At 50.7% G+C, this 24,668-nt stretch overlaps 1 protein-coding gene across 1 annotated transcript; it reads left to right on the forward strand.

The window, feature by feature from the left end:
• IL17RA (interleukin 17 receptor A) lies at nucleotides 1-24,038 on the forward strand. The gene is made up of 13 exons (XM_058559128.1): nucleotides 1-216; nucleotides 10,440-10,464; nucleotides 11,189-11,335; nucleotides 12,169-12,281; nucleotides 13,672-13,798; nucleotides 15,436-15,483; nucleotides 15,613-15,776; nucleotides 16,619-16,702; nucleotides 17,031-17,115; nucleotides 17,904-17,915; nucleotides 18,182-18,280; nucleotides 20,397-20,438; nucleotides 21,036-24,038. The coding sequence occupies exons 1-13, from the start codon at nucleotides 79-81 to the stop codon at nucleotides 22,538-22,540; spliced, it is 2,589 nt and encodes an 862-aa protein (XP_058415111.1). The 5' UTR covers nucleotides 1-78; the 3' UTR covers nucleotides 22,541-24,038.
• Nucleotides 24,039-24,668: the final 630 nt, after the last annotated feature.

The following is a 24,668-nucleotide window of genomic DNA, read 5'->3' on the forward strand; positions in this document are numbered from 1 at the left end:
TCGGCCGAGGGGAAGTCGGGCGTGCCCTCGCTGCGCCCCCCGCCCGGGCCGCGAGCCCTCCACCACGGTGCTGGGGCAATGGGTGCTCCGCGCCGCTGGCCGCCCGTCTTCCCGGGGCCCCCGCCGGGGCTGCTGCTCCTGCTCCTGAGCGGGCTGGCCCCGGGTCGCGCCTCCCCGCGGCTCCTGAACCACCCGGCGCCCGTCTGCTCCCAGCAGGTGAGACCTCGACGCGTCCCGGAGGCGCTGGCGCCGCGAGGACGTTGCGGCCGCAGGGGCGGGCGTCGCTGGGGGCCGGCGGCCGGGGCTCAGGTGTCCCGAGCAGGGCAGGCAGGAAGTCTGCGCTGGGGGTCCCAGGCTTGGGCACAAAGAGCTGGGGGCACTGGGGACGACAGTCGGAGCGGCGGGAGTTGCGGGGTGGACCCGGAGGAGAGGGAGTTCGCGGGGAAAAACGATCGCGCTGCGCGTGTTGCACAACCTGAACTGGCGTCCTGGGCGGGAGCCGGGAGTGACACCTCCGCCGTCGCCCCACAGTTTGGGGAAGGTGACCGAGGCGCAGGGCCCGGCCAAAGAGGCGGGGCAGGGCTGGTTGGAAAGGGGGTGGTAAGGGGCCATCGGAGGAACCAGGCAGGACGGGACCGGCCTGCACGCCGCGCGCCCTGCAGATCCCCCGCCGTGCCCCGGCGAGTCCGGGAGGCCGACGCGGACCCCGGAAGCCTCCCCTTGAAAGGAGCCCGCAGGCGCACGGCAGACGGTCAGGGGGCGCTCTGTGGAAGGTGGGGGCCCCAGTGGATCTCAGCCCCGCTTCCCCGGGAGGGACCCTGCGGTTGTAGAGCCGCGAGCGCGAGCCGGGCGGCCTGCAGGGCCGAGGGGCCTGAGCGGTGAGACGTGGCCTGGAGCCTTCCTGGGACAGTTGCGCGGAGGGCGGCCGAGGGCGGTCGCAGACTCGGGACAGCTCGGTGACACCTCCCCAGGGGGGCGAAGCCCTGGGATGGGGCAGATGATGAAGACACCAACCCCTCCAGTTCCACCACCACCACCCGCATCTGGGTTAAGGGCTGCTCTGTATCTGTCAAGTCGTACCCCCGGTGTGCCCACAGGAAGTGACACACCCACATGTCGGGCAGTGGCGTTGTTGTGGAGGACCATCTTAAGAAGAAAAGAAAAGAAACAGCAAAACGCTGTGCCCGCCTCCACAGCCTCTCCCATCTAAGCGGTCCTCTCTTTCCTCCACTTTCTCTCTGGTTTTCTCATCCCCCTCTCCTCCACCACCACTGACCCTAAGGAATAATGCTCAGTATTTGAGTCAGAGGATGTGAAACAACCAAAGAGATATTTCTCCTTATCTAATTTTATGGACTATTTACCAAAAGAGGGTGGAGAGTGAATGACTGTTTAGCAGAATTTTTTGTTTTTTAATGTGAATGATGTTGGGAAATGACCTTGTGACTCCCACTATTGGGAAGAGCAGGGGACATATGCTCAGCAGATCCTTCCTGCAGACTTGCCATATAAGTATTCTACCATCTAGGATTCGGGCTTCATTTTTTGATGGCCATTTTCCCGGTGCCTGCAAAATACAAGGTACTGTTGCTAGAAACTGAAACTATAAAGAACCGTGCCCGGCCCCCTAACGTCTGGGGACTTAAATCATGCAGGAGGGAAGAAGGCTTGAAGATAGGTCACTGTGGTGCAAGGCAGCCTGTGACAAGTGCTCTTTGTACAAGTGTGTGTACAGAATTCCAGGCAAAAGAAAAATGTCTTCTAGTTGGGTGTCCCTCATGACAGAGAAGATATTGGGCAGCCCCAAGGGGTGGTGGGAGCTTCGAAAACAGAGGTCGTGGAGCATTCCAGGTGGTGGAAAGGGGCTGAGCCAAGGCCCTTGGTTGGGCAAGATAAGGTGTGTGGCTGGAGTGGAGGTCTGTGTGGCAGGAAAGTAAGAGAAGAAGCTAGAAAGGGAGGTAGGGACTCCATTGTGGCATGCGTGAAGGGTGGGCTAACAGGATTTGCCTTTAATTGTTCAGTGGGAAGCTACTCAAAGTCAGGAGGAGGGCAGTGGCAGGATTCCAGAGCGGGCTAGGGAGAGATGCTGTTGGCCAGATGTGTCTACCGTCTCCCTGCTCTTCCTTCCTCCCACTTGCCTCTGCATACGCCTGCCTCACAGGCAACTCAACAGCTTCCCTGCTTCACTGACTAGTCTTTTTAGAAAGAAACCACACCCTTCAGAGTTCTCTCCCCCTGCTGGTGTTTTAGGGGATGCAACACGATGTAGTGAGGGAAGAAAAGCTACAGACTTGGCCTCAGAGGACCTAGATTTGCATCCTGACTTCACGCCTTACAATCCCTTCAACTTTGGCCAATTCAGGCTGCCGGTGCCTGGGTTTCCTCATTCCCACAGTGAAAGGGCTAGGTGAGCCATCTCACGGTGGGCTGTACCACTTTCCAGAATATAAATGTCTGTCCAAAGCTGGGCTGGCTCTAGCTCTCAGTGGCTGTCTCCTGAGACAGAGAGGAGCCTTGCGCATGCCTGCTCTGTTCCTAGCCCAGTGCTGCAAGCACAGGTGCGGAGCCTTCGTGAATATTTGTGGGTTGAAAGAACAAAGGAATGAATGAATGATTAGCTCTGCTTGGAAAGCAGTGATCAACTGAGAGCAGGCATGGCACTGTTTCCGGCTGCCCAGATTTAGCACCTCAAAGCCCAGATGAGTGTGCGTTCCCCACAGAAATTGAGCTGGAGAAACCATAATTGCATCTCCCTGGTCAGTCTTCTGGTCGGCCCTTCCCCTGCTGCCAGCCCAGAGGAGAGCCCCTGAGGAAAGACAGCCACTGGGAGTTGGTCAGTGAGTGTTAACACACAATTTTATAGACAGGAGGTGTATGGCGTTACAAATTCTTATTTTCCTGAGCACTTGTGGTTTTTACTTGTAGAACAGCTGTTTGGTTTCACCCTTACCTTCTGGTTGCCAGAAGCTTTCGGCCATGCCACCTTCCAGAGTGTAAAAAGTTGTGTGATGTGGACGTTTTGTGTGCTGTAGGCATGCGGCCCGTCAGGGCTGGGGTCACTGCTGGCAGAGGAACCAGCAAAGTTAACAGGCTCCTTGGCACATTCCCGACTTCTCGCCCTGACTGCTCATTGCTAGCCGTCTGTCTGGAGACTGTGTGACATCAGATAGCATCAGCCACCAGAAGCAGGCAGCAAGGCGGTGCAGGGCAGAGGACACTCGACTGAGAGTCAGAAGACCTGGGCTCTGGGTCAAGCTTCCTCGCTCACCCACCCTGCAGCCCTGGGTCGGGCCCTCCACCGCCCTGAGCCAGTGTTCTTGTCTGTAAGAGGAGGCGACCCTCACCTCCCGGGGTATGGAGAGAGCAGATAATGTGCCAGCAGTGTGCAGGCGCCGGCCCAGGGGTGTGTGGCGTTGGACGGCGCAAGGGCGCTAACAATCGCCTGCAGCTTTGTGCAGGCCCTGTGTGGGGGTTAAGGCGTGTGACTTCAGTCAGCGCTCACACAGCCTGCCAGGCTGGCATGATTAACCTGTCTTAGAGAGGCTGGGTGAGGGCCCGAGGCCACACAGCCTGTGAGAGCGTAGGGCTGTGTATGTGACTTCAGAGCCCACTTTTCCTTACCAGGCACTTGGTGAGGTTCTTTGAAAGCACAGAGTTGAATATAGTCTTTTATTTCTTCCTTTTAATCTTCACCGCCATGGACAGAGACTCTCGGCCTCACTATTTTATTTAGGGAGACAGTATAGCAGTGATTAAGAGCGTGGGTTCAGAGCAAAACTGCATGGGTTTTGTCGGCTCTGTGGGACCACGGACTGCTTAGCTGACCTCCCTGTGCCTCAGGTTTTCATCAGTAAAAATGAGACAGTGGCGCTTACCTCATAGGACTGTTGTAAAGATTAAATGAGATATTAAAGTATTAAAGACGGAGTGCTCAACGTGCTGCCTGCCACAAAAGAAGGGCTCAGTAAGTGTTAGCTGCCACTGTCGTCGTCATCCTCATCGTCATGAACATTCTCCCTCTCAGATTTCGGCAGGAGGCCTAACATACTGCCATTCACAAGCAGGGAGCTCATAAATAATATTCTGATCCTGCTGTTTTTAAAAAATGGGCATTTGAGGGCCGGCCCCGTGCCTTAGTGGTTAAGTGCGCCCGCTCCGCTGCTGGCGCCCTGGGTTTGGATCCCGGGCGCGCACCGACGCACCGCTTCTCTGGCCATGCTGAGGCCGCGTCCCACATACAGCAACTAGAAGGATGTGCAGCTATGACATACAACTATCTACTGGGGCTTTGGGGGGCAAAATAAATAAAATTATAAAAATGAAAAAATAAAAAATGGGCGTTTGAAGTAAAGAAATCGGCGATGATTTGTCAGAGGGAAATAAAACACGATCTGGCTTAGTAGTATCCAAAGACCCGGAATGTATTTTTTACATTGTTAAAAACATTACTTTAATGTAAATTCTATATAGAAATTAAATTTTAAAGAAAACAGGTCCACTATTCCTTCCCCTAAACAAATTAATGTTTTCATTTGTTTATCTCACTTTTCAATCCTGTCATTTGTTTGGAGTAACATCATAGGTAAAATTCTATCTTTTAATCAGTCCTTATCAAGGTAACATGGTGATCCTTTAAAAATGGTACTGAGATGTTTAAAACAAAAAACAGCAGGTCCCTGTCCCACCCCCACCACTCCCTAAAACTGTTTCCCAAAGACCATCACTTATTCTTCTCATAGATGTTTCTTCTGGCATTTGCCTCCATATTTCTAAATGTACTTTTATTGTTATTCTTGGGTTGTCAGGGGGTTTTTTTGTTTTTTGGTTTTTTTTGTGAGGAAGATCAGCCCTGAGCTAACATCCATGCTAATCCTTCTCTTTTTGCTGAGGAAGACTGGCTCTGAGCTAACATCTATTGCCAATCCTCCTCCTTTTGTTCCCCAAAACCCCAGTAGATAGTTGTATGTCATAGTTGCACATCCTTCTAGTTGCTGTATGTGGGACGCGGCCTCAGCATGGCCGGAGAAGCAGTGTGTTGGTGCGCGCCCGGGATCCGAACCTGGGCTGCCAGTAGCAGAGCACGCGCACTCAACCGCTAAGCCACGGGCCGGCCCTTGACTTGTCAGTTTTAGATATTACCCATTATAATAGATGAAAATTTAAATGCGTACATTTTACCCTGCTCCCACTGCTTCTCCTCTCAGTCTCCCTGTTGTAGCTTTGTCACAGTTTTAGTTAAATCAGTATCAGTGTTTATATTATAACGAGTACATAATCTTCACTGCTGAAGCAAGTGTGTCTATTTTGATTATATTTCTTTTCTGGTACGATTTCCTTTCCCCCCTGGAGATGATAATTGCTTTAATTCTTCACCTGCGTAGTTTTCCGTGTAACTAGTCTTAGTTTTTTCTATCAGATTTGTCATATGCTTTTTGCCCCAAACATCAGATATTTCATCAGTTTCATTCCCTTCCCCCAGAGAGGTCCCTCCTGGAGCCCTGTGTTCTCCAGCTCCAGCCTGGCTGAGTACTCTCGAGGCCTGTGGCACGACTGTCACACTAGATAGCGTGTCATGACTATATGTATGTATTTTTTTTGTCTTTACATGTCTTTATTCTACCCTCACACTTTTTTAATAATTTGGGTAGGTATAAAAATCTTAGATGAAAGATCATTTTCCCTCAGAATTGAGAAGGCATTGCTTTGCTGCCTTCGAGCAAATAGTACAGATGCTAAGAAAGCCAGTGCCATTCTGACTCCTCTCTCTTTGTAAGGCACCTATTTGTTTTCCTCTGGAAACATGTAGGATCTTTTTATTCTTGGTATTCCAAAAGCATCATGATGTTGGGCCTTGGTCTGGGTCTCTTTCTTTTGTGGTGCAGGCCATTCAGTGGACCTTTTTTATTTGGAAATTTGTGTCCTTCAGTTCTAGAATCTTTTCTTTTTAATTTCTTCCCCTCTATTTTCTGGAAAATAGCTCTGAGCTTCTTCTGGAAATCCAGTAAGTCATACCTTGTATTTCCTGAATTGATTCTCTAAATATTTGTATATTTTCTCTTCTATTTCTGTTTGTAGTCTACTTTCAGAGAAATTTCCTGAATTTTATAGCCCAAGCTTTTATGGGATTTTTTATTCTCAAGGTTCATTTTTATTTTCTGCTTGCTCATTTTCCCACAGGATCCTGTCCTTGTCATATGGATGCAGTGACCTCTCTTATCTCTTTGAAACTATTATAAATTTATTTGTTGGTTTTAATTTTACTCTGTTCTCAGCATTATTTCCTCCAAGAGCATCTTTTATAGTTTTTTTTTTTTAATTTTTATTTATTTATTTTTCCCCCAAAGCCCCAGTAGATAGTTGTATGTCATAGTTGCACATCCCTCTAGTTGCTGTATGTGGGACACGGCCTCAGCATGGCCGGAGAAGCGGTGCGTCGGTGCGAGCCCGGGATCCGAACCCGGGCTGCCAGCATCGGAGCGCACGCACTTAACCGCTAAGCCACGGGGCCGGCCCCAAGAGCATCTTTTAAAATTTGTTTTGATCTATTTTTCATACAGGAAACCTTCTCAAATATCTGATACTCTTTGGCTGTCTGAAAATATTTTAAGAATGAGGTCCTAGAAAGGTGATTGAATGATACTCTGTGCAGATAGGGCTTATTGATCATTGGACTTGACTGTAGGGGGTGAGGCGAATGTGGCCTGTCTATTGGGGAACTCTCAGATGTCGACATCTGGAGGGCTTCTCTCTGGGCTTGGCTGCCAGCGTCCTGAGGTCAGGGCAGGGAGCAAGACGCAGAGGGTCCCAACATTCCATGTGTAGACCTTAACTTAACTGCTCCCCTTAAGCCCTTGGCTTTGTACTACCTCCTGAGTACCTGCTGCTTTTAAGACTTGATTCTTAAGAAGATTCTGATGAGCCTTTGGCTTCTTTCTTGCCAGTGTTCCCTCTGCAGTGTTCAGATTGAAGTTCCTCCGCTTGGCCTGAGCCCACTCCTCCTTCCACTTTGTCTTTTAAAAATTTGTTGGCATCTCTTGTCCACTGATGTTTCCTCTTTGTCCTTGAGAATTTATAAAAAATTTCCCTTTCCTATAACTTTCATATGGTTTAGGGAGGGGGAGAAGATTATATGTGTGCATGGTCAACACGCCATGACCTCTAATGGAATTTTTTATTCTGTATCCACTTATATGTATATTTTTCTGTTTTGTTTAACTCTTTTCCCCTTATCTTCCCTCTATCTCCTGTGCTTCCATCCTTTATCCCCAGTAACCAGTGTGTTAACAGCCTGATATATATCTGTCCACATGTTTTTATATGCTCATACAATCATATTCAAGCATATATAAATATATGCAAGGTTTTTTTTATCACTTATTTCCATAGAAAATTGGATCATACAATAAAAAGTTCTCTGCAACTTATTTTTCTCACTCATCAACACATCTTGGGTGTCACTCCAGGTCAATAGATATCTATGTAACTAATTCTCTTTAATATTTACATAATATTCTCTAGTAGTCTATTCCGCCATTTCTGTTTTTTTTTGTTTTTGTTTTTTTAATTTTTTTTTGTGAGGAAGATCAGCCCTGAGCTAACATCCATGCTAATCCTCCTCTTTTTGCTGAGGAAGACCAGCTCTGAGCTAACATCTATTGCCAATCCTCCTCCTTTTTTTTTCCCCAAAGCCCCAGTAGATAGTTGTATGTCATAGTTGCACATCCTTCTAGTTGCTGTATGTGGGATGCGGCCTCAGCATGGCCGGAGAAGCGGTGCGTTGGTGCGTGCCCGGGATCCGAACCTGGGCCTCTAGCAGCGGAGTGTGCGCACTCAACCGCAAAGCCATGAGGCCGGCCCCTCGCCATTTCTGTTTTGATGGACCTTCAGATTTAAACTAGATCTCACAATATTCAGCCTTTCCCTATTGATGGGCATTCAATACCACAGAAAAAGAGGGAGTTAACCATTTTTAAAGCTAGCATAAGCTTAATTCTAAAACTTGATAAATTGTATACAAAAAGAGAAAACTATGGACCAACCTCAGTTATGAATATAAATACAAACAATTCTATATAAAATATTAGCAAATTTAATCTAGCAGAATACACTAGAATAATGCACCATAACCAAGTAGGATTTATTGCAAGAGTGCAAAGTTGGTCCATTATCAGCAAATTTATCAACATAATTCATTACATCAATAAATTAAAGGAGAAAAATCTATGAAGTTATATAATGTAAATAAATGCTAAAGAGGTATTTGATAAGGTTCAGAAGTGTTTTAATAAAAATCTTTAAGCAAAATAGTAGTAGAAGGAAAACATTTATGTACAATGACTATCAAAAACCAAGACCAAAAACAGTACTAAATGGTGACATAGCAGGCTGTTCCATCAATCACAGGAATTAGAGGAGGACACCCACCAGCATCATTGTTAATCAACTGACTGCATTTTCGAACCCTCCCAACTTCCCCTTGGTCTACACGAAGACAAGAGCCTTTCATCACGCACATCGTGTTGCAGTGGTTTTTGAGTAGTTACCAGTGGATGCTAGGGAGTTGCCCAAAATGGGTATCTGTTTTCCTTTTCTGGAAGAGCTCCCCATCTCAAGGTGAAAGAACCAGTTTCCTGTTATCTGTGCCCCGGGCCTAGGTGTTTGAAGTGGGAGAGGAAATGAGAGTGTTCAGGGAGTGATAGTCTACTCACCATTCAGGAGAGTGATGCTCGTTAGAGTGAGCAGAGGCAGCTAGGTAGATTTTGTGTTGAACATGTGAGGAATGCCTAGCAGGGCTGTGATGGCCCTAAGTGAGAATTAATCACCAGGAGCTGGACAGGATACAGAAAATCTGGACCCTGAGAGCATATGAACTGGTGTCCCAGAAAGGGAGGATAAGGACGAAGTGGCATGTTTAGACTTGGTCCTGAGCATGCTCCAGGATACTATCCCTACATCCACTTTGTGAATGACCCCTGGTGCCATAGGGTCTTCTCCTTCCCATCTTTAGTCCTGCCTCTCTGCTCCCTCTTAGAAAGTCAGGTGCTGACCCCAAGACCCTATTTACAGGCATACACCACATCTCTCTATTGTCCTTAAAATTGTATTTCTGGTCTGCTTCAACATCGGACTTTCTGCCCCACAGGACGTGTTTGGTCCATTTGCCAGTTAAGATAGCTGGAAACACCTGAGCCTGAGTTCGTCCCTTGCTCCACTGCCAAATCGGAAAGTATGGAGGTCACCCCTTATAATACTAGCTTCCATTTATTGAGTGCTTACTGTATGCCAAGCTCTAAAGAAGGGGAGCCAGTAATTAAAGAGCTGCCATTATGTGCCAGACACTGGACAAATACTGTCTCATTTAGCAGGCATTGCGATGGTTCTCTGGGCCCTGCAGCCAGCAAAATTCCTCATCATGGTTCTCTTACGGCTTCTAGTGAGCTGCCTGCTGAACACTGTATTGTTTCATTTAATTGTGTAAAACATGAATACATCCCCATTGTTTGAAATTTTTTGTAATACAGATATATTAGATGTGAAAAGTGAAAGGCTCCGTACAGCCACACCACCATCGCTGTCAGCCTGGCCCCTGCCCCATGATCTTTATTTCCATTTGTCTCATTTAATTCTCAACAATGCTATGAAGTTGGTGTTCCGGTTATTCTGATTTTACAATTGAAGAAATGGAGGCTTGGCCATGTTAGCTAAAGTCGGTCAGCTGGGAGTGGTGGTGAGGTGACACCTCCAGGGCGTGTGTGTGTGTGTGTCCAGAGCAGAGTCAGCGGGCCCAACTTAAGCCCAGTGATGCCATTTCCCTCCTGTCTGTAACTGGGGCTTCTGCATTTGGCCTTCAGGGTCTCCTCTGGGTTAGAGAGTCAACACATGTTGCCAGACTGGGAGGCAATATAACATAATATTGGTACTTCAGTTCCCTCATTTATAAAATGGAGCTAAGGGTACTTCATTGTAGGTGTGCTGTGAAGATTAGGGAGATAATATCTATAAATCACCCGGAACAGTCTGGCACACTTTCCCTGGGGGTTTGTAGGGACTCAGTGAGCTTCCTAACTGGTCCTATGACAGGGACTGTAGTTTTTGTCCCCTCTCACAGCACTGTTACCCAGACCAAAGGCTGGAAGCCCCTAGAGATTTAGAGGCCTCTTCAGGCCGGTGCCCCAAGGGAACCCTCTCTGTGTCTTTTCAAGTTGGAAGGTTTCCAGCTCATAACAGTTACTCTGAAAGTACCAGTTCCATTTTGTCATCAACCATACCTGCCTCTCCTCCTGTGTGAGGAGACTGTGGTCCCCGCGCCGAGAGTGCCCCCAAAAGTGAGAAGGGAGGGCTCTGCATTTCATTCTGGAGAATGAGCCGGGGAGAGCGTCTGGAGCCTGGCCTATGAATTCAAGTTTTTTCACACTGTAATGACCTCCTTTTTCCCACAGGGGCTGAACTGCACAGTCAAGAATAGTAAGTCATCTGTTTGTGTTCCTCTTGTTGCTCTGTTCATCGGGTGCTCACCTCGTGCTGCTCCCTGACAGAAGTGCTGCTGCTCCGCTTCTGGTGTAGGGTGAGGGTTACAGCCTGCAGCGGGAGGGGTCCTTGAGAGTCTAGAGTGCGTGCACCTGTGCTTCCTCCCAAGCCTCTTCGTTATGCAAAAGTCAGGAAGTGAGAAACAGAATTGTGATGGGGATTGTGAAAGTACCCTCCAGGGTGCTGCCCTTGTGTATCTGTAATACAATTTCATTTGCCAGAGCTTGTCACTGGAAAGAGAGAGACAGTTATGGTGTTGCTTTTGTTTTGATTCGAGAAGGAAGCACATATTTCAAGTGTCTGTGCTAATTAGGGACCCCTGGCATATGAAAATAAAGCAATTCTGTCGTCACCCCATCCCTCCTGTGCTCCCATTTCCAACCGCTGCCTCATCTCGCAACCAAGTGGTGTGCTTTGTCCTCTCTCCTAAAATGCCCTTTAGACTTCAGCACTTTGCAATGACCCTAGACGAGCATTAGACAAGAGGAGGCAGGGCAGTGAAACTGAGAACGCACCAAGGGTCCCAGGCCCCTGACTGTTCAAGTTCCGGCTCTCTCTACCCACTGCTGGGCATCTTGTCTGTGCGCTTCAGTCTCTTGCAGTTTCTTCTGTTTCTTGCAAAGCATGCAAGTCTCTGATTTCTCCTTTTCCTGGCTCCCAGGCACCTGCCTGGATGACAGCTGGATCCACCCTCCAAACCTGACCCCCTCATCCCCAAAAGACATCCAGATCCAGCTGCACTTTGCCCACACCCAGCAAGGAGACCTAGTCCCTGTGATTCACGTTGAATGGACACTGCAGACAGACGGTGAGTGGGCATGTCAACGGGGCCCTAGAGGAGTCTGCCAGGTGAATCCATAGACTAGATACTCAGCTCTCCCATCAGACTCAGAATTGGGCTCCCAGTCCTGTGCTCAGACATGAGGGCCCAAATTTAGTGCTGAAAGGAGCCATCATTTCATGCAGTGAATACTTTTTCAGTGTTTTAGACATTAACCCACGATGATATCTTATCCCACCATCCTTCATGAAAGGCCTCCCTTCAGCCTAAAATCTTTATCACCCTGGGGGAAAAAAAAAAAGTCAAGTGGTTAATTCTCTGACTTCAGTACCAAATATTTACTGGAAAAATGGTAACACATTTGCCAGCCTGCTTTTCCCCTTAATTTAGGGGCTGGCACTTCTTAAAACACCCTTCCTGAAGCTTCTTGGGGATAGAGAGTCGTATTGCAGAATTAGGAAGATTTGGGTTAATGAGAGTGCGCCCCAGACATGTGAACAGGGCCTGGGGGAGTTCTCTGTAAGTCCCCAGCTCCTACTGACTGTGACCACCATCCAAGGATGGGCATGGCTGTGTTTGACATGCCATGCTGCTTAGGCCCTGGCCTCAAACTTGCAAAGCGTTTGCCTCTACCCAGTGTCAAGTATCAGTGGTCCTTGTCCAGCTGGGAAGTGTCTGCAAGGCAGTAGGTACTCAGGCCCAAGAGTGAGCTGGAAGGAACAGGAAGTGGAGGGTTGAGTAAGATGGACAGATTTTCTTTTAAGAGTGAGCAAGCATAACAGACAGGGAAGTGGCACACCCAGCAATTTGTCTTCCTTGATCTGCGTCTGTTTATCTCCTCTCCTCCCTCTGACCTTCAGCTAGCATCCTTTACCTGGAGGGTGCAGAGTTATCTGTCCTGCAGCTGAACACCAATGAACGTTTGTGTGTCAAGTTTGAATTTCTGTCCACACTGAGGCATCATCACAAGCGGGTAAGAATCCAGCTCCAGAGCAGGTTGTGTTCATCTGATGATAGGAGCAGGGCATGTTTTGAAATCTTCCCAGACACGCCTCCCCCTGCTTTTCCTTCCAACCTTACCTACCTATTCATTGTAAAGGAAGTTGAATGGGAAGACAACTTCCACAGCCCTCCCTCCACCTTTATCCGAAACTGAGATTAATCTGGGGCCTGCCTCCAGTAAGGAAAAACGTTGTACAGACCCGAGAACGTCTGTGGGTGGGGCACATGGAGTGAGTTCTGCAGCAGTTTCAGCTCATCTTGTTGCCCACAGCCGGATGGTAAAATGTTGATTCTCCTGTAGTTTGTTTAAAGCAGTGGTTCTCAAAGTGTAGTCCCAGGACCAGCAGCACCAGCATCCCCTGGGAACTTGTTAGAAATGCAGATTCTGGGGCCCCACCCCAGACTTCCTGAATCAGAAACTCTGAGGGTGTTTCACAAGCCCACCAAGTGATTCTGATGCAAACTCGTTTGTAAACTGCTAGTTTAAATCAGCAAAAAGTGGCCATTTGCAGATCTCCCACAAACACAGCAGCGAAGAGAGATCCCCTCTCCCATGTTTAATCCAGACCCACAAACCTGACTGCTAGGTGGGATGGTGAGGACCAGTCGCCTAGGTCTACTTAGAAGCAAGGTCAGGGGGCCGGCCTGGTGGCATAGTGGTTAAGTGCGCACGCTCCACTTCGGTGGCCTGGGGTTTGCAGGTTCAGATCCTGGGCATGGACCTATGCACCACCATCAAGCCATGCTATGGTGGCGTCCCATAGACAAAGTAGAGAAAGATGGGCACAGATGTTAGCTCAGGGCCAATCTTCCTCAGCCAAAAAAAAAAAAAAGCAGCAGCAAAGTCAGTATCTGTAATCTGCGCCATCCAGAATACATCTGCACAAGGGTGAGTGGGGCTGTCTGTAGCCCTCCCTTTGCACTTTTGTGCTCCAGAACATTCTCAAGAGATCCCTGGCTTTCCCACTTAAGGAGGAAGTCATTTAACAAATAGTTCTTAGCTGCATCTTGCATGCCAGCTCTCCCAATAGCCCCCAGTGCTCTGGCCCGGCTCTCTCACACCACCGTTCTGGGGTTTGAGGGGACTGGTGGGGGAGGAGGACTATTTCAGCTTTCCCCAGATTCTTTTGCATATGACACTGCTATCTACTGAGGAGGCCAGGCCTGGGTTTTTTTAAATAGACAGGAAAGACCAGAGGAAACAAAGTTACAGATGCCTCTGATTTTGGCTCTTGTTGTGATTGTTGTTTTCTTCTTAATTTTGACTGATCTTTCGGGGCAGGTGGGGGTGGGATTGGGGGACACAGATGGGTGAGAAGTGTGTGTGGCCTGTCCAACCTCCCCTTCCTCCTTCTCTTCAGTGGCGTTTTACCTTCAGTCACTTTGTGGTGGAACCTGGCCAGGAGTATGAGGTGACTGTTCATCACCTGCCCAAGCCCATCCCTGATGGGGACCCAAACCACCAGTCCAGGAACTTCCTCGTGCCTGGTAAGAGCACCCTCCCAAGCCTCTGCCTCCACCACTTGGCTCTGCAGGAGAAACCAGCAGGTGGCTCAGACATCTGCCCCTGCTCAGCTGGACGGTGGCTGCCCTTGTGCATGGTACCCACAGAGCAAACAGATGCCAGGGACGGGGAGCTCTATGGTGTGTGGCTGCAGCATCTGTTCCCTAAGGGCACAGCCTGTTCTCTGTTGGCACCGAGAGTGGATGTTGGTCTAAGACTCCAGTGGTTTATGGAAGCTGGAATCCCTCCCTCTATCTGCCCAGAAAGTACCAGGAAGACAAGCCACTCTCGGAAGAGTTGTAACCCTGCTCCCAGTCTAGTTCCAGCGTCCATCACCTTGTTCTTCACTCTTTACACCACATCCTACCTGCATTTATCTAACACCATCCCATGTATGATACCATCTCCTCTTCCCCAGCTAATCCATCCTGCCTGTGAGTACTGCCAGGTTTACCTTCTAAAACATTTTTTGTGTGTGTGTGCACCTTCTGTTTCTCTGTCCTTCCGAGAGTCTCAGCCACAACCTACAATATTTCTCATTGTTCAAAGCCAACCACATCTGGAACCCCAGCCCCATTGAGGGCAGGGTCTGGGTCTCATAGCTGTTCATGCAGTCTCCAGAACCTCACACGTTGCCTTGCCTGTGGTGACGAGGAAGTGCTTGTTAAGGATGATGATGGCCTTCTTCATCCCTGGACCAGCCCCTATACACATGCATGCGTGCACGTGCACCCACACTGTCTGCTCACCCTGCTGTATTTTCCTTCATGTTCCTCATCACTTCCTGACATTGTACTGTCATGATATAATTATGACATTGTTATGCTGTTTGTTCTTGGTCTTTTCTACTGGAATGTAATCTCTGGAGGGCAGGGACTGTGTCTTATTCAGCACTGGATCTCCAGTTTCTCAAACAGTGCCTGGCACATAGTAGGTGCTATATAAGTATTTGTTGTGTAAGCAAATCTCCCCAGTTCCCTCCCCTGTTCCTAAAGTAGACTGACTCAGTCCCTGTCATTCCACAGTGATTCATACCTGTCATGTGTCTTCTTAAACCCAAGTGAAAACATTAGAGTCAAGGAAATTGGGGAAGGGGGATCAAGAAGATAACTGTAGAGCAGGTGGTCCTCAAGGTAGTTCCCGGACCAGCGACATCATCGAATTACCTGGGAACTTGTTAGAAATGCAGATTCTCAGGACCCACCCCAAGCTACTGAATCAGAAACTGCTGATGATGATGCACACAAAATTTGAGAAACACTGCCATGGAAGAACAAAGTACTCCCCCCGTGAAAAGGCAGAGGCAACCCTGGAGAGGAAGCCGTGGTGAGGAGAGAAGGGACTGGACCAAGACCCTTGGTCACCCAAAGCAAGCTCAGGAGAAATACACTTGAATTTAGAAAGTTCCCTGAGAGAGGAGAGATGAGACAACCAGGTCAGCCTTCAATTCTGTGGGACCTCTGGCCAGCAGCAGCGGTCCAGTCCTGGAGCTTGCTTTGAAGGGGCCATCTGTGAGCAGGCTCCCCAGAAGGAAAAAGACGGTTATCCCTGGTGTCGGGATCTGGAAAAGCCAAGTTTCTAAGGCAGACGCTTAATGGTTGCACTTTTTTCTGGGCCGCAGACTGCATGGACCCCAGGATGAAGATAACCACGCCGTGCGTGAGCTCAGGTAACTGCAGCTGGGGCGGGCTTTGCCTGGTCGCACACACACATACATGCACATGTGTGCACATGCTCACACACATGCATGCACGCATGCCCTCTCCTAACGCCCAGCCTCCGTCTGTGCCCTGAGCAGGCAGCCTGTGGGATCCCAACATCACCGTGGAGACCCCAGAGGCCCACCGGCTACGGGTGGGCCTCACCCTGTGGAACGAGTCTACCCATTACCAGATCCTGCTGAACAGTTTTCCACACACGGAGAACCAGAGCTGCTTCGATCATGTATTGGATATACCCAAGGTGACTCTATGCAGCCTTCTTAACCCTCTGGCATAGCTCAGACCCCTCTCCACACCTCCAGTCTCCCTGACCGTCCTGACAGCACTGCGGTGCCGGGAGCTCAGTGCTCAGGGCTGTGCTTGGTCAGTCCTGACCCCGCGGCTGCTCTGTTCCTCTCCTTGCAGTGTGGCTGATGTATAGTGGGTCCTCTTGCTCCTACAGCTGATCCTACAGCTGATGGGCTGGAGTTGGTCTCTACCTGCCCCCCACTCAGGCCTTCTTGCTTTCTCCACTCCACATTCTCTCCTGTTCTCTTTTTTTTTTTTATTGCAGTAACATTGGTTTATAACATTGTGTAAATTTCAGGTGTACATCATTGTACTTCTGTTTCTGCATAGGTTATATCATGTTCACCACCCAAAGACTAATTACAGTCCATCACCACACACATGTGCCTTTTGGTTTTGCTTGGTTTATTCTACTTATTCCAAAAAGGATTTGAGGATTTGAAAAATGTGGAAATTAAGATGAAGGGGAAATAAAGGTGAGAAAATAGGATGGAGCCAGGGTGCGGTTGGTGCAGAAAATGTGTGCCCTGCTGCTGGACGTGAGCACAGAGTTGTCTCCGTGATCCCTGGCGGCCAAAGCAAAGAGGGGCATGCCAGTCACCAGACATGTCCATGAGTCACAGCAACCCCTGCCCTGGGGCCTCGGAGTCCTGGAGAGAAAACCTGGAGAGCAGTTCTCCCTGTGGCTTGCCAAGGGCTCACTGGACAGCAGGGGTAATGTTCTCACAGCTTCCTCAGCAGGACACAGCAGGTTCTTACCCGACCAGCCTCACTCGTCCTCTCCTCTCTCCTCAGCCCACACCAGAGGATTTCCACCAGCGGGCCAATGTCACGCTCACCCTACCCAACTCTCATTGGTGCTGCCGCCACCAAGTGCAGGTGGGAGAGTGCGCACAAGTGGGCGCTTCTGCTAGATGGGCCAGGGAGGGAAGGGGGGCAGCTGCTGGACCCATGCTCTCTCCAAGGACCCAGCCCGCTACCGTCTGGGACTCCCTGCCTGACAAGGCCTCATCTGCCTTGTCCCGCCCCGTCCTCCAGCCTCACCTTGCAGGGGTCCTTTGACCCCCTCTTGCTGATGAGCTGGAGATCCTGGAGTAGCCAACTAGGGTCTGTTACTCTCCCGTAGTACGAAAGCCTCAGTGGGAGTGGGGGGGAGGGGGTGTCCCATGTCTCCCTGCATCTCAGCCCACTCTTCCCGCTCCCGCAGATCCAGCCCTTCTTCAGGAGCTGTCTGAACGACTGCCTCAGACACTCCGTGACCGTGCCCTGCCCAGAAAGCCCAGATCCTCCAGGTAGGAAGCATGTGGCTGTCCTGGGACATATTTGGGCGTGAGAGTGGATGACAGTCAACAGCTTGAGTGAACCCTGACGTGGTCCTAAGGGTGGGAGCAGAGTTTAATTAAACTTGGAGTTATTCAGGCCTACAGTTTGGGGCTTTAAAGAGACCAGAGGGTTGGACTCTTGACTGCCTTTCATTAGCTGTGTAGCCTTGGGCAAAGTACTTAACCTTTCTAATCCTCAAATTTGTGAGTGGAAAAATGGGGATTGTTATCATCATCGAGTTAAAGTTTTGTACCACATACTAAACAAAGGCTTTAACATGTTGATTTTTAATTCTCACAAATTGTGAGTTGTAGTACCATGAAGGGAGGTTCCTTCCCCCAGGTTCATAGATGAGGAGACTGAGCACAGAGATGGTACATAATTTGTCCAAGATCACACACTGAGGAAGTGGCAGGGCCATGGGTTCTGACCTGAGCCCATTCCCTCCCCTGCACTGCCGCCGGCTTCTCCTTCAGAAGACTTCTCCTTCAGAAGCCGTCCGCAGTCTAACATACGGCTACAGCCAGATGCTGATCGAAAAGCGACAGAGGTTGCTCTGGCCCCCCCAGTGGGAGGTGGGCATCTCTTATTAGACCAACTCAGGTGTTTCACATCAGTAGTTTCATTAAGTTTAACCAGTACCTGAAGTGCTCGGGGTAGGGCCAAGGTCATCAGCAGGCCCTCAGTGGATGTCAGTGATGGTTCTGTGCTTGCTGCTAATAATTAAGAATACTTCTCTCCCTTGTTCTCGTTGCAGACTCGATTCCAGGTAAGCCCAGTTCGCCTTCCCGTAGTGCTGCAGGAGTCCTCGGAATGGTCCTCAGGGGCCACACGAGAAGTCCCTGACTCAGCCTTGTGTGGAGCCAGGCAGGCAAGGCTGAGCCAAGGCGCAGCCCAGGGGAGGGTGAGACAGTCAGCGTGCCATGGTGGGGGCCAGAGAGGATGGCCCAGGGCCGGGCTGTGGGACCTGGGGACCTCAGGGTGGCAGAGCAGGCCTCCCCTGCCACGTCACTCCCACTGCTCTGCTCGCCACAGATATGCCACTGTGGGTGTACGGGTTCATCACGGGCATTGCCATCCTGCTGGTGGCTTCCGTCATCCTGCTGATCGTCTGCATGACTTGGAGGCTCCCTGGTAAGCAGCAGGGGCTGTAGGGGGGCTGGTCCTGGGGCTTTACCCCTGCTCCTCCTTCTCCCTGTCCCCTCTTCCCCCTCCGTTCCCTGCGAGACTGTGCTCGGAGGGCATCCTTCAATACCAGCCTTCAGTCTCAAACTAAGTATAGACATTGCCTTTCTTAGGCCACACCTCGGCTGTCAAGAACTCAGAACCTGGGCCCAAATACCAGCTCTACCGCTTACCATCTGGACAAATTACTTAATTCCCTGAGCCTCAGGTTCCTCTCTTGTAAAATGGAAATTATAATGATACCCACATCATAAAATAATTGTAAGGATTAAGTGAAATAATGCATATGAATTTTGCACTTGATACTTGCTCAATGTATGTTAGCCACAATTATATTTAGCTACTGTTGTTAAAATCAACAGGTTGGAAGGAGCTGGGGTGGAGTGTCCCTGCATCAGGAATGATCAGCCAGGCAGGTGGAGCAGCCTGAGTGGCCCCATCCTGCAGCCCGTAGACTTGTACATGTGAGGTCAAGGAGAGTAGCAAGGGACAGCGTGATGTGAGAGAGAAGGCTCAGGGCCAACCCGGAACCCATGGGTGTGGATCCCAGCTCTGCCTCACTGGTTTGCAGTCATAGGCAAATTGCTTAACAAACCTTGGGTTTGGTTTTCTTCTCTGTAAGATGCGATAATAATGCCTCCCTCTCAGGGCTGTGGTGAGGATCAAATGATAGAGCCGAGGAAGGGCTTGTTGGTGGATGTTAATAAATAGCAGTTCCCTCTCCCCTCCAGCCGTATGTGGCCAGGCCCTAAGCAGGAGAGAACATGGGTCCTCAGGTTAGGGGCCTTCCCTGCCCCTCCACGACCCTAGGCTGTCTCCTCAGTGACCCGGGGGGTCATTTCCACACGTAGCCAGCTCCTCAGGATTAGGTATTCAGCATTATTAATTATTGTGCAGTGGAAATAGCTCCAAACCAGGCATGAGAAGACCTGTTGGGAGGGCCCTTCCCAGGGGACTACTGGGAGGGTCAAATCCGCTCACGTCTCTGTGAGGGCTCGAGAAACTGTGGAGTTCTCTGTGGGTGTTGGGGCTTTTTATTTAGTTTCTACTGCTGCACCTCTGACCTTTTCCCGAAGCGCCCCACATGGCGGGGTGAAGAGAGGAAGGGCAGGGGAGACACCTCACGTGTGATTTGACTGTCTTTTGACAGTTCTAGGAAAAGACCCAGGAGGTGGGGATGCAAATTGAGGTTCTACATGTCGTCCTCAGCCATCTGTGTGTTCCATTCCTCCCATCCGCGTCCCCAAGGACTTGACTCATGCATCTCTGAGGGGAGCAGTTGCTTACCTTTCCTCACCTTAAAAATACCAGGAGGTGGGGCCAGCCCGGTGGCGTAGTGGTTAAGTTCGCACGCTCCGCCTTCATGACCTGGGGTTCTCAGTTTGGATCCCGGGCCCAGACCTACGCACTGCTTGTTAAGCCATGCTGTGGCAGTGTCCCATATAAAGTAGGGGAAGATGGGCACAGATGTTAGCCCAGGGCCAATCTTCCTCAGCAAAAAGAGGAGGATTGGCAACAGACGTTAGCTCAGGGCTGATCTTCCTCACAAAAAAAAAAAGATTTGTGCCTCCTGCAGGGTCACTTCTGGGAAGGGGCTTTGCCTGAAGTGGGGAGTCAGCTTGCGGGTGGCCAAACTGCAGGGACGGGAGGAACCAGGACTGTAATGAGGGGGAAGCGTGGAACTGGCTGGGTCAGTGCCACAGAACGCTTGTGACCCCAGCTGATTGAGTACATACAATGCACCGGGCACTTCACACACATGATCTCGTTAAATCCCCCACACAAAGACCCATTTTACAGAGGAAGAAACTGAGTTTCAGAGGCGTTAGTAACTTTCCCAGATCACACAGCTCACAGTGGCAGACCTGGGATCCACACTGGCGTAACTCCACAGTAGGGTCTCCCTGCAGAGGCCAGAGGCGTCTGCGAGCCACTGCCTTGGGCAGCCCTCCCTGTCCTTCACCCTTTAATATCAGTGGGGCAGTGCTCCCATCAGATGCCTGTGTCAGCCAGTCCCTATTTCTCTTGCAAAAGAGCCACTCTGATGTATTTCTTTTCCTTTCAGGGTCTCGTCATGAAAAATACAGTAATGACACCAAAAACACAGGTCAGTGTTTCCTGGTTTGGCTGGGCTGGGTTTGGTGTTTGTATTCTTAAGTCCGGGGTGGAGTCTCCTGAGCTCTGTGGGTGGGTCGCCTTCTGCACATAACCCTGAGTCCCTTCAGGAGGCCTCGCCTTCAGAGGACCCACCGTCTAGCACCCCAAACAGAGGGGACCTCAAATGGCAACGCTGCGATAACATTTTTTTTAATCACTTAGACCAGGAAAGGAAGGTAAAGGTACCATATTTTGTGAAAAGAAGTCCTCCCTATAACAGAGATTTCTATTCTGTAGGCAGGCTTTTTTGCCTTTTTTTCTTTTTTAATTAGGATAATTAAAGGCCAAAGGCCAGATAAGAAGGTGAGGGAGAGAGATTCTTTTTCCTGAAGGCACCAGACTCTTTTTTCAGCAGCAAAATGGGTGAAACAGCAACATTTGGCTTCTTCGAAGGCCCCAGTGCATTTCTTGGGTGAGGGAGCCAAGCTCTGCCTGGCCCAGATCCCTCCTAGCGGCCAGCAGGGGTCTCTGCCCTCGGGCTGTGGTGTGAGGCTCCGCGCAGACCCATACCTGAGCCTGCGGGCTTGGCTCCCCTTGTTTCCCTCAGATATCTTGCCTGCTGCTGGCCTGACGCCCCCCCCACTGAAGCCCAGGAAGGTCTGGATTGTCTACTCTGCCGACCACCCCCTCTATGTGGACGTGGTCCTAAAGTTCGCCCAGTTCCTGCTCACTGTCTGCGGCACCGAAGTGGCCCTCGACCTGCTGGAGGAACAGGTCATCTCAGAGGTGGGGGTCATGACCTGGGTGGGCCGCCAGAAGCAGGAAATGGTAGAGAGCAACTCCAAGATCATCATCCTGTGCTCCCGAGGCACGCAGGCCAAGTGGCAGGCCATCCTCGGCTGGGAGGAACCCACCATCCAGCTTCGGTGTGACCGCTGGAAGCCCGCTGGGGACCTTTTCACAGCGGCCATGAATATGATCCTACCAGACTTCAAGAAGCCAGCCAGCTTTGGCACCTACATCGTCTGCTACTTCAGTGACATCAGCAGTGAGAGTGACATCCCCGACCTCTTCAGCATCACTCCCAGGTACGCACTCATGGACAGATTTGAGGAGGTGTACTTCCGGATCCAGGACCTGGAGATGTTTGAACCTGGCCGGATGCACCGCGTTGGGGTGCTCACAGGTGAAAACTACCTGCAGAGCCCCAGCGGCTGGCAGCTCAAGGAAGCCGTGGAGAGGTTCCGGGAGTGGCAGGCTCAGCGGCCTGACTGGTTTGATCGTGAGAACCTTTGCCTGGCAGATGACCAGGACCTCCCATCCCTGGAGGAAGAGGTGTTTGAAGAGCCACTGCTGCCTCTGGGAGGAGGGATTGTCAAGCAGAAGCCCCTGGTGCAGGAACCTGCCTCCGAGGGCTGCCTGGTGGTAGATCTGCTGGTCGGCGAGGAAGGAAGAGGACTGTCAAGGCTGGAACCTCAGCTTCAGCCCCAGGGGGAGCTGGCAGCCCAGACGCTCCAAACTGCAGTGGTCCCAGTAGAGAAGCTCCCTCCAGCTCAGGCAGTGGAACCTGTCCCCAGAGCTGTTGGAAGCAGCGCAGCCAGCCGGTTGGCCGTGGTGGAGGGCGATGAGGCCTGCCCGCTGCTGGAGGGCTGTGGCCCTCAGCGGAACAATGTCCTCTTCCTCCCTGTGGACTCAGAGGACCCCCCTCTCTGCAGCACCCCGACGGCATCACCCGACCACCTCCCGGAGGATGTAAGGGAGGAGCTTGAAGACTTAATGTTCTCCCTCTTCCAGCAGAGTCTGAGCTGCCAGGCCCAGGGCGGGTGGGAGAGACCGGCTGTGGCCCACAAAGACCCACACACGCCCTACGAGGAGGAGCAGCGGCAGTCGGTGCAATCTGACCAGGGCTACATCTCCAGGAGCTCCCCACAGCCCCCTGATGGACTTACGGAAATGGAGGACGAGGAAGAGCAGGGCCTGGGGAAGTCGGCCGAGCACCTCTCTCCTGAGGACCTGCAGAGCCTGAGAAGCCTCCAGCAACAGCTTTTCTTCCAAGAGCTTCAGAAGAACTCTGGCTGGGACAGTGTGGAGCCGGAAAGGCCGGCCTCGTAGGGGTCCCCCAAACCCAGAGTGCTGAAAGAAGGATGTGTGTGTTCACAGGTGCACACGTGTGTCTGTAGATGTATGTATGTTCATGTGTGAAATGTATACCTTTCAAATGTAGACATCTTGATTCTGATCCCAGGGTATCCCTTTAACTTTTCTTTCTGTGACCGTCTGGTCATCTTCCATCCCCACAAGGATCCAGAGCCCATTCCCAGGAGCTAATGGCAGAGTGTCCCTAAGTCTCCATCATTTATTCATTCATTCATTCAGCTTTATTTTGCACGTACTACATGCCGGGCATATGAGATAACAAGGATAAATTGCAGCCGACATGGCCCTGGCCACCAAGGAGCTTCATATCTAATGAAAGGGGCAGATTAAACAGAGATTGGTCATGCAAGATGTAAAGGCTGAATGGAGGCCTGCCCAGGGCTATGAAAATACCCAGAAGGGGCCCTTGGCCCGGGGAGAAATTCCTGGAGGAGGTGATGTGTGAGCTGAAGGAGAAGCTAGTTTCCTGGGCCAAGAGATTGTGCTGGAGAAGGCGGCAGTCCCAGGACACGGAGCACATCTGGTGAGGGCTGGCAGGTGAGTGGCAGCAGGGCCCCTCAGGGTCCTGCAAGTTGATCCTGGAGTAGAAGGAGGCAGGTGTGGTGGAGAGGAGTCAGAGCCCCAGTGGGGAAGGCCTTGTGGGCCAGGCTGGGAGTGGAGACATCAGCCCAAAGGCCTGGGACTCCTTTAATATGATGAGCTGTTGCCCTGCAGAGGAGAAGGCTGGGCCAAACATACCCAGAAGCCACCTCAGATCATTTTTGGAAAGAGACGGGATAGAAATGTGTGATGGGAAACCTAACAGCATCCAGCAGGGAGGAAACTTGGAAACCCGGAGCTCACGTTTGGGCAGTCTGTCACTGGGAGAGCTATGGCGGAGCTCCTCAGGGGCTGCCTGGCTGAGCCCCTGGGCTGTGGGCCCCTGAGCTCGGGAAGCACTGGGAGCTGAGAGCCCTCCCCTCCAGCTGTGGTCCAATGACAGTGAATTGAGTATGAGATGTGGAGGACCCACAGCAGGGCGGGAGGTGGGTGGCAGGTGGGAGTGGGAGAGCATGAGAATCTGGCAGGCCTTCGATAGGAGAGGAAAGTGTGTCATTCTGTACTTAGAGTCTGAGGTCCAGAGACATTGGAGGAGAGATGCTAAGGCCCAGTGTTTGAAGAAGTTGTCCCCAAAGTGCCTCCTTGGGAGAGACTGAAGGTTTCTGTCTATCTGGGTGTCCCGAAGAGCGCACTGGGACGCCGTCCTCCCCTGCAATTGAATGTCCTCCATTTGCCTATACTTGAGTCCTTCACTGCAGCCCCAAGCTTCAGCGAGTAGGAGAGGATTCTGAAAAGTGAGGAAACCAAATATCACGGGTGTACGTGTGTGTGCACGCATACACGCATGCATATGTATACATAAAAGAGAGATCATCAATAAAAGAATGAATAAATTTGTTAACTCTGCTAAGAATTCCTCGTAGTTACTTTGAGTCACGTGTTACCATACGTCAAGAAGTTCCTAGTTGTGCAGTTCTTTCTTTCTTGAGATTTTTCCCAGTAGCAGCAGGGCTGTCAAGGCCTTGACAAGGCCTTGGCCTGTCAAGGCCAAGACAGTATGTGGCTATAAACTGGATGTCTGTGTCCCCCACAAATTCTTAAGTTGACACGTAATCCCCAGTGTGATGGTATTGGAGGTGGAGCCTTTGGGAGATGATTAGATCCTGATGGTGGAGCCTCATGAGTGGGATTAGTGCCCTTAGAAAGGGAGCTCCCTCGGCCCTTCTGCCATGTGAAGAGACAGTGAAATGGTGTCTGTGAACCAGGAAGCAGACCCTCACCAGACACCAAATCTGCCAGCGCCTTGGTCTCAGACTTCCCAGCCTCCAGAACTGTGAGAAATAAATTTCTATTGTTTATAAGCTGCCCGGTCTATGGTGTTCTGTTATAGCAGCCGGAACAGACTAAGTCAGAGAAAAGAACTGAGCCCTTCCAGCCACCAGCCTCTCGGGCTCCATCTGTCTTCTCCAGTAACGCTGGAGGTGGGTGTCATTGGGTCCAGATGTCTACCCAGCTTCCTGTGACGTTTCCCCAGCTTCCAATA

The sequence above is a fragment of the Diceros bicornis genome, chromosome 17 (genome assembly GCF_020826845.1).
Source record: "Diceros bicornis minor isolate mBicDic1 chromosome 17, mDicBic1.mat.cur, whole genome shotgun sequence".
Classification (NCBI taxonomy): domain Eukaryota; kingdom Metazoa; phylum Chordata; class Mammalia; order Perissodactyla; family Rhinocerotidae; genus Diceros; species Diceros bicornis.